The sequence below is a fragment of the Sander vitreus genome, chromosome 5, assembly GCF_031162955.1.
Source record: "Sander vitreus isolate 19-12246 chromosome 5, sanVit1, whole genome shotgun sequence".
Lineage (NCBI taxonomy): Eukaryota > Metazoa > Chordata > Actinopteri > Perciformes > Percidae > Sander > Sander vitreus.
Window position 1 is genome coordinate 23193848 of NC_135859.1, and position 9906 is coordinate 23203753.

General features: G+C 40.2%; 1 protein-coding gene across 1 annotated transcript; it reads right to left on the reverse strand.

Moving 5' to 3' along the window:
* Positions 1–374: 374 nt before the first annotated feature.
* On the reverse strand, positions 375–9413 carry LOC144518403 (secretory carrier-associated membrane protein 1-like). The gene is made up of 9 exons (XM_078251075.1): positions 9177–9413; positions 7853–7933; positions 7529–7639; positions 6941–7052; positions 5672–5800; positions 4718–4877; positions 4228–4329; positions 4024–4141; positions 375–3588 (listed from the first exon to the last, which is right to left on the reverse strand). The coding sequence occupies exons 1-9, from the start codon at positions 9231–9233 to the stop codon at positions 3427–3429; spliced, it is 1032 nt and encodes a 343-aa protein (XP_078107201.1). The 5' UTR covers positions 9234–9413; the 3' UTR covers positions 375–3426.
* Positions 9414–9906: the final 493 nt, after the last annotated feature.

The window sequence follows — 9906 nt, forward strand, 5'->3', positions numbered from 1 at the left end:
AGAGATGGAAAGAAGACAACACAGAACAGTAGCTCATACCAGTGCTTCCCAACCAGGGTTGCAAAATAATTTGAGGGGCTTACTTTGTCAATCCTCTTAAACCTGGTTAAATGTAAGTTTGACCAGTGAACATCAACCTTTTGGTTGAACTACTCACAAATCCTGTATCTGGATTATATTGTTGATCCTGGACAAAAACTGAGAATGGGTCATGAGGAGACATGGCTTCCTTTTAAAGTTTACAAGGCTGGTTTGTAAGACTGGCTTATTCCACTGATGCTAAGCAAATATTTGGTGCCAATTTTGGTTTAAGTATTTTTTTGACAATGTACACATAAATGTTATGTAACTTTCTGAAAATAAGTAAACCAATATTTCTTTCAAATTTTATTTCATGTTAATACCATAAATATACAAAACTCAAACTATTCCACATGCGACAAAGGCCAGACAAGAGTGCATTACGTTTTCTTTTTACATGGGATTGTTAATGGGGATCAAATGTATTAACTTTACAAAATATACAGGTGTCCCTTTTGAATGAGTTTCTTCTCTGATTCAGTGAAATAACATGTTCACACGTCAAAAACAGTTTTTTGTCAGAAAATACATCGTTCTGTACTGCCGACCAGCACGCCCAAATACATCAAGAAATCACCCACTGTGGCATGGCTTCAAATAACAACTGTTATAGTATCATGGAAATCATGTGGGTAGCAAAAAAAACTTGTGTAATATCTTAAAGTAAAGCATGGCAAGGGAGCACATCACAAACCAAGATTTAAAAACAAATCCAGATGGACATTTGGTAGATTTCTCACAGCTTTTCAGGACATAGAATAACACTTGAGGGAGATTTTATTTACCTTTCATACCAATCCTACACACATCCCCATCCACACAAGCACACCTCTTGCAGGGTCAAGTTGCAAAGTCATTGAACACTTTTAAATCTAGCTGATGCTATGATCATGTCATTACAAAACCACACATACATAATACATAATGTCAAATTAAACCAAACAAAATTGAAATGCAAACAACTTAAACCATAACTTACACCATAAATAAAAACATTTGTCTTTTGCAATACAACGTAAAACAAGAAATGTGCAATGAATTTAAAACAAGTATTTCCAAATAAAAACAATACTGTCGAGATGTAGGCTTATTCCACAACCAATTATTGATCTTTAACTTTGTAACAGTCACAGGAGTATTTAATCCACAATGATGTTCAGTCCATACATTTGTAATAACAGCAGTACCAGCCATCAGTCATCTATCATTCACATCTTCAGACACTCACCACCACTATAAGAGGTGCTAAAGTAGACACAAATGTAACCCATGTCCATGTTTCACTTCAGTGACAGTATTCTGTACAATTTAGTTCTAAATAACACTGTTATTATTGTATATTAATAAATGCTTCTTAGTGATATCACTGAATGGGCATCGAGTCCAATCCTCTGTTATCTTAATGTTCATTTTACCTATGAAAGGTCTAATGTCAGCAATCCAATACTGACAGAGGAAAAACAAATGGACTGATTTTTTTTGTCTATAAAAATGAAAACGGACTGTTAGTCTATGTTGTGTAAATATACACAGTATCAATGTTTTTACTTGTTTATGTATGCAGGTTAATCTCTAGAAAAAACATAGCTTTACCACAGGTCATCTTCTGTGAGAAAAGGCAGGTCACTTCTCTCCATTCTCTCTATGAATAAATGGTACATGTCCTTTTCAACAGAAAACATGACAGCAGGAGACCACGACCCGGCGGCTCTCAGAGATTACTAGCAGCGTTAGTTTTTAACTAAGTGTAAAGGGCAACAAAAACAACTGAGATGGAGCCACATGGCAGTCTGTTAATGTCATACATACATAATGAAAATATGAAAATGTCTCATGTTTTTCCCCTTTAGTGCACCAGGCCATTAAAGCATCTGACTGAACCTCTTTTAGGTTTGAGGTGAGAACTGGTGGCCTGTAACAGTATGACTGCTACCTTGAGTGTGCTAAACATGCATGTGGTTATCATGCTGTCAAAGCCACAGACCCAGCCCACATTGCCAATCAAAGTAGCACACAAATGGCGTTTTTCCATTACATGGTACCTGCTCGACTCTACTCGCCTCACTGTGCGTCCGTTTTCCATTGCAGATTTTAGTACTGCCTCAGCGTGGCTGGTCGTCTTAGCGGCGCCGCAGTAAACTGCCGTGACCTAACGCGACACACACACACAGAACGTGGAAGGTGTGTTGTTGTTGCCACAGCCAGAAGACACATTTTGTTTCAAATGAAGCTGGAGGCAGCAAAAATAAACACAGCTGGCTAAACTATTTAAAAATGGCGGGTTTGTTCAGGACACCCCCCTCTGTCGCTTTCACGTCACCTTTTGGTATCGGCTTAGCTCGCTTGGAACCTCGACTGAGGTGGTACTAAAAAAAGTACCTGTTAGCAGGTACCAGGGACTTTTTTTCGTAATGGAAAACCAAAAAAGGCGAGTAGAGTCGAGGCGAGTCGAGCAGGTACCACGTAATGGAAAAGCGCCAAAAGTGGCCATAATTGTTCAACTGACAGGTGTCATTGGAGCACTGCTGAGGGCTGCAGGCAGGTCCTTAAATAAGAACATACCAAAATATTCTACTTGTATGAATTACCAAGATGGTATTTGTCTCAGAATAGAAGCACATATGTAAGACAAGGTAAAATTGACCTTTCGGAGCACAATGACCAAGCACTGGATTAAAAAAAAAAGTAAAATAAGTCAGAGCCACAATTCTGAAATACATATTCACACACAGGCCCAGCCAACACACGGTGTACTTTTGGGATGTGAACAAAAAAAACAGAACTATGCGCAAAACCCCATGATCAGATTATCACTTTTCATAACTCTAAACTGTATTAACCAGGCAGGAAGCTGTTTGGAGGTCATCACCATGGCAACAAAAAAAAAAAAACGTATGCTAGAACTGCTAACCTCTGCCTGATCTAACATCTCCTCAAGGTGACAGAAGAGCAAGGAAAGAGCGAGTGAGAGAGTGTGAAATGAAATCCCACACACACTCAGAGCAAACCTTGAGTCACTTAGTGGATGTTTCAAGGGATGTGAGCAGTCATCTGACTAAAAAGCAGACAGGAAGGATGTCGGATAGCTTTTACTGAAATTTGATTTAAAGTTAAGGTGAACAACTCTGGTTACTTTATCTGACTAACTTCTCTGTTATTTCTGGCTCTGACTCTTTGTGCTTTTTAAGCAAAGTGCAGGGCAATCTTAGCATAACAATAATCATAAATAGAATCAATTTGATCTGAGAGCCTGCAGGGCCAGAGTTGTGCATCTCTAACTTTTGGGTGTTTTTTTGTATATGCTTGTATGTGTGAGCATGTGTTCATGTATGCGGGTGTGTCAGTTTATGGCTGAGGTTTGAAGGCCCCACGAGCAGCATTGGATGCAGCATTAGCTGCAGCGTTGGCAGCCGCAGTCTGAACGGTCTTGTTAGACATGACCCCAGTTGCAAACTCCTGCTGAGCCTTCTCAAAACTAGCACCAGTGGTACGATACAGTGCGTGCACCTGGAAAGAGCAGAAAAACATGTTAGTTGGAATCATGTCAAGTGACTTAAATCTACTGCAAGGCCTTTAGCAGCATTGAATGATACAGTTAGGCAGATATTACGCCTTCTGGCTAATCACAACACTGACGTTAGTCTCAACATTAGTAGTGAATAAAAACGACACACAGTATTGTGTTTATTCTTGCAACCATGATAGTGCCTGCTTGGACTCACATTTCCTATCACGATCAGTATGTTAGTCAGAGTCTGTCCAATCTCCATTCAAACAATATAAACATTCATTAATAGTGCTTGTGTTGAAATAATTTGCGTCATTAGCCTATTTTTAACCTTATTTTAATAATAATCAGATGCTAATGTAGCTACTCAGGTAGAGTCTATTAAACATAGGAATCGGTGCTGACATCTTGGAGGCACTTTGTGATTGTGTTACCTTTTTAAACATAATGAGCGAGCCCACAGAGAGTGCAGTGAACAGAGCTGCAATCAGTAACATGATGATGCCCACTGGGATACTGGTGTTCAGACCAGTTAACGCTGCGATCCAGCCACTAGCAAAACAAAACAATGACAATGTGAGTGAACTTTAGTACACACTCGTGGAGGTACAGAATTAGTAAAAACACAAAATACTCACCATGTTCCCCAGCCAGTGATGCCAATAGTTTGTAGAACGTGAACTCCAAACTGACAGATATAGACGAAGAAGAAGACAAAGAAGCGGAATGAACTGTCACTCCTGTAGTGGACACAGAGAACAAGGCAGAGAGAGAGATCAATGTTTGGATAATAAAATAAAAGGCATTTTTTACAACTCCGTCACTAATTCATCCTTCATTAAACGTGAATTTCTCTGTGAAAGTCTATCTTTATCCATATCTTCACTTTGTACTCTCTTCCCATACAACAAATTTATTATGGGGGAATTAGTGTAGGGTTAAAAAATGAAAATATGATAAAGAATGAGCTTCTACAACCCTGCAAAAATATTTTTAAAGTCAACTGCCCACCTCTTTTTACTAGTTTCATACTTGCTTTATCAGCACACGGTGCTTGTCTACAGAGACATGTTTCTGCTTCTTTCTAATGCTGCAGAAGACGGTGCAATTTTCCATGCATCTGCTTACCTGAAAGCTCCGTAAAGCGGTCTGTACCAGCAGACAAAAGAACAAGGGGTAAACAGCAGAAACCATAGCATGGCCAGGCCAAAATCTACACCGCGAGATGCATCCACACAGAACCAGGCCAGGCAGCCGAACATGTTCACAAAGAGCGTGCCTGCATGAACTGGTAGAAAAACAACAAAATATCTCTTTGTTTTTTTGAATGTCCTTGTGTGATAAATGAGCAGATGAAGCTTGTTTAATGACAAAGTGACTAAAATCAGATAGTTCTATGTAAAATCAGACATTGAGCACCCCCATATAGCCAAAATGGCATGATCCTCATTTCATAACTATAGAAATAAAATGATAATACATTTTATGATTTATTTTAGGTTATAAACTGTCATCTGGTTGAAATAGCAGAGCATTGGACGGTGGCTGGCTGAAGCTTCAACGAGCGCCCGCGATGTGGTAATGTGGTCGAGCGAGCTAGGGAGTGACTGAAGAGAGCGAGCGGCATTAGGTTTTCGCTGTTTCATCACTAGAAATGCAACTGTAGCATGCATTTCACTAACATTATCCACAAAGCAGCAAAACAGCTACAAAAAAAGCCATAAAGTCGGAAGTTAGAACGGAAGTACAAAGAGTCATTCATACCGCATCGGTGTAAACTGGCAGGTTTCAGAACATTACAGACTGGCGCGTTGCAAGTAGTTGCAAGTTTCAACTCGTCTCGTTGCGAATCTTTGGTCTGAACTGGTGCTTTACGTCTCTGCGAAGATTCGACTATGAGATTGGCAGTCGAATAGGGCTCCTTTGATCGAAGCATCGAATATTCAACTATTAGGGGTCACCCCTAGTGGGTTCGTCTTGTAAACCCAGTGTCTGATGGGAGTGTGTGGAATAATTAAAATAAATGACGACGATAATATTACAATATTGCCCTTTTTGGGGTGTGTCAGATGATTCACTTACACATCCAAAGGTTGTACATGATCTTGACGGTCTTTTGGAACTCTACAGGAATGTCCACTGCAATATCATGGTAGAAACATGGGCCAACGGGGAGCTTCTCTGGCAGGGGAGGCCAGTTGTTCTTACGCCCTGTGTGGACAAAGGCAACAGTATATAGATGATAAGCCATGTATCGTATCACTAAATGAATATACCATGAAGAATACTTATATAAAATGAGTGTGCAAGGATCAGAACAAAATTATGACTTACAGTACACTTCCAATCCAAATATTTGAGTGAACTGAGAAATGTTTGTGACTCTTTATTATATTTTAAATGGCCTGGATAGCTTTAAAAGTGGCCTATATATTTTGATGACTCTAATTAGGAATCTTTAGCATTTATTTCAAAACTGATGCTAGCATACTTTCTCCAATTGTCTTTTGACAATGTAGTGCAAAAAGCTCAGATTTTCATTTTGCATAGTACAACTTGTCTTTGCTCTGCTGGGAGTTCACATTTGTTTCATGACATGTTAACTGCTGTGTGTCTAAGAGGCTGGTCACATTTATGACATGAGGTATTTCGTGAAAAAATTCACATTCCAATTCACAGTAAAAAAAAAAAAAGTTAAAGTTTAGTGACTGTTGATATAACCATGACTTAATTAATTTAATTATTTCCTAATCTAAAATAAGACTATTTTAAATAAAAGACTTGCTTGAGTGCCTCATGTTTTTTCCCCCTATTTTGAGTTTTTTTCCTATTGTCCAATCGAAAGAATTGAGAGGCGGGCCATCTGTGGTGGTGACGACAATTAATGGGAACAACATTAATGGAGGAGAAACTAGTGGTTTCTCTTGCTGGATACAATAGGTTCACTAGGTCAGGTAACTAGCTACTAACAAGCTAACTAACTAACAATCTAAAAAATAAAAAGGTACAGATCTTTGAGTTTATGTCACAGCAAAATAATGGTTAGGCTAAGAATGGGTGATCTGGTGGTTGCTTAGTAACAATAAAAAAAATTAAATGAAGAAAGAAGAAGCAAGCTGCTTTAAATTGTAGACTTCAACAAAAAAGGCAGTGTAGTGCGCTTCATGTTTTTCAACCTGCAAAAAGCGCTCCGTCTGATCGCAGCCTTAGAATGTTCATCACAACTAAATGGTGTAGTTGCCATGGTAACCCATCAACTGTAACACGGTGATGAATCCAGCTTTGATTGGGAATGACCATTCAGACTCTGAGGTTGATGAATTAAGTGAGTGAATAAAGTGACTGACTGACCTCCCGCCGCCCCGTGGGACTGTAACTCTCTCTCCCGGCGATCAAGCTCTGCGGCTTTCTTCTCCAACTCCTCCTGCCTTCTTAACAACTCAGTCTGAGCACGCGCTTGGTCCTAACACAGACACAGAAATGCTCTTAAAAGTCACAATCCAACATCTGACAGGGGTTATTATATCTAATCGGGTAAGTGATGAAGGTTTTTTCCACTTAGGTAAGCTTGGAGGTGTGCTAGTTAGAAAAGGGAAAAAAGGGGTTATGATTGGAAAAGCAATCAGCTACTGTTGTTAACTCACTTGTCTTCTTTAGTTAGTACTAAACTAGCTCTAAAATTGTACTACAAGAGGAAAGCTACAAGTGGCGAAAGGGCATTAAATTAATTCACACTAATCAAGACAGTGACACGAAGGGGTACGGAAAACATCAGATTGAAGACAGTACCTCATTACGCCGCTGTTGGGCCATCAGAAAACAGACGCATATATGAAGGACAAAAGTAAATGTGAACCAGAAACAAAGTGACAGAGTGTCTGTATGTATGTGCTAAAAAATAATATATATATATATATATGCATGTTTTGTGTGTAGTACCTGAGTCTGTTGCTGTGTGTAAGCTGGTGGCTCTTCTGTGGGCTTCATGATGGCAGGTTGTGTGTTCTGGGAGGGGGCAGGAGTAGCTTTGGGGGCATTCCCAGGGGCCGCCTGTAAACCGGCATAGACCTACTATATCAATATTTGTGCAATCAAAAGACAGACCCTGAATCAAAACTTTAATTAGGCCACAGTCATATTTTGTCAGTGAAATACTTTGTGTTGAGAGGTGGAGGAAGAGAAAAGGGGGTAGTGGATACAATGAGGTTAATGACTCAGAAGCACACAAACACACTCATCAATGCTGATGCTAGTTAAGCTGACCGTTCTGGCGTCTGTGAAGGGGTTATACTCCTCCAGGCCACCAGGAGGGGCAGACCGGGTCACCTGCGTCACCGAAGGATCCTACAGGACAGAGAGGACCATGAAGGGTTTCAGGGGGGTAAAAATTCCAACCACAAAATCAAATAATTATAATTTTTATGAAAACTCCAGCTGATCACCCAATCACTGGGTCTATTAATTTCCATGTTCTAATCAGTTATTATTGTTGTGTTGACAACAGGTAATAGAGAGGAAAATGTACATGCAACACAATAACAATGTTAATCTTTCTTCTTTGTGAAGTGGCCTTTCTTAATCTTGTAGTTATTTGCAACTCTATTAAATGGGATCAGGAGTAGGAGAAGTGGAAAATGCCACTAATTACATGCTTGCATGACAGGACAGTCTATGGTAGTCTATAGTGGCCCATCATGTGCCATGAAGAGCCAACAGTTTGCAGGATTTTCATTCCAACCCAGACTCCACCCACCACTGTTAACAGACCTGCAGGGAAGGGACTCCACATTTAAATGACCCACTCAGGTGTCCTGTTAGGAAAACCAGCAGACTGTTGGTCATGGTAAAAGGTAAGATAGTTTAAAAGGGAGAATGAACTATTCTGTGCACACAACTGTAGCACAAATAAGTAGTTTGCCGCGCGCATCTAGCACACTACCATGAAAAACAAACTAGTAGCTATATTCATAACTATCAGAATGTTTAGCATTTTTCAAGATAAATCTACCTTCTGTGTCACTCCACACTGAGATGAGTAGGAAGTCAATGTTTCAAGAGCATGTTAATTGTCAATATCGTGTGCGACGTTTATACGCGCAGTGTATTGAATTAATGCAAAGTTAAATTAATGTTAGAGCACTGCTGTGACAATATACAATTCCAATAACAGTTAAATATCCTAAGCCTGCGTTGCAGCGACATTTAGAGATAACCGTAACTTAGGCACACAATGCTAACCAGCCGGTTAGCTAACTTATTTAGAAGGTGCCAGCCATATATCTATGGGTGCCAGCAGCAAATGTTTACTGACGGTGGGCAGAGCTAGCCAGCTAACATCATGTGTCTTTGTTCTTAGTTGGCATAACGGTTATTACAACGTTGAAAACAAACACCTTAGCTAATCCGTCACAGCGTATTTTACAAAGTGAACAGCCACATAATGTGTTAGTGATGAGATAAATAGTGTGAATGATGATTAGCTCGTTCTGGTACCTAGCCGTATACCACGGAAATGTTCAAGCTAAGACAGTTAGCAGACCCGGCCTCATTGGGCTTTGAAGCGTACGTTAGCTAGCTAGCTAGCTACCTGAAAGGGATTGCTGAAGTCCGGGTCTGCGAACGGGTTGCTGTCAAAATCGGACATCGTACAGCCTTTCTAATAACGGTTTCCTGTGTGTAAGGGCTCCCCGGTTCTCCAGGGAAGGTTCAGTCTCTTGATTTGACTGACTCTCTCTGGTTGCCTGCAGTCTTCTCCGCCTCCTGCTGATGGAGACCCCTTGCTTAGCAAGCTAGCCAGTAGCACAAAAATGGCAGGAGAGGATGCGTGATGAGCGGCATCTTCCTACGTCACTGTTTCAGCACCGCGGACAGCATGACGCCTGGACAGGTAGGCCATCAGGACAGAGTGCACAGTGTACTGGGATGAGGAGCATCTGCCCTTTGTGTCTCATATATAAAATTATAGGTTGTTTTAATACTCGAACACTGATGATTACATTTAAATTACAGAAATAAGCCCCTCTTCACTCATCATTTTCATTTGAGACATGGTGAGGTTAACATGTGAGGGCAAAATTTTATGTTGGGCTCGATTGACCTCCACCCCCATCTCCCACTTTCTGTGAAGGGTGTATGTACCTACATTGCCCACAAGTTTTTAAGTACAGTGCACACAGCACTACATGGCAGTTTCATTATTTACCCACAGACACAGAAATCAACCAAACCTCCTGTGCTGAAATACTACTGCCTCACCCCACATTTTCTGTGTGTCAGTTTGTTTGTATTGTTTGTTAGGTAATATAAGCAGGCTTTTT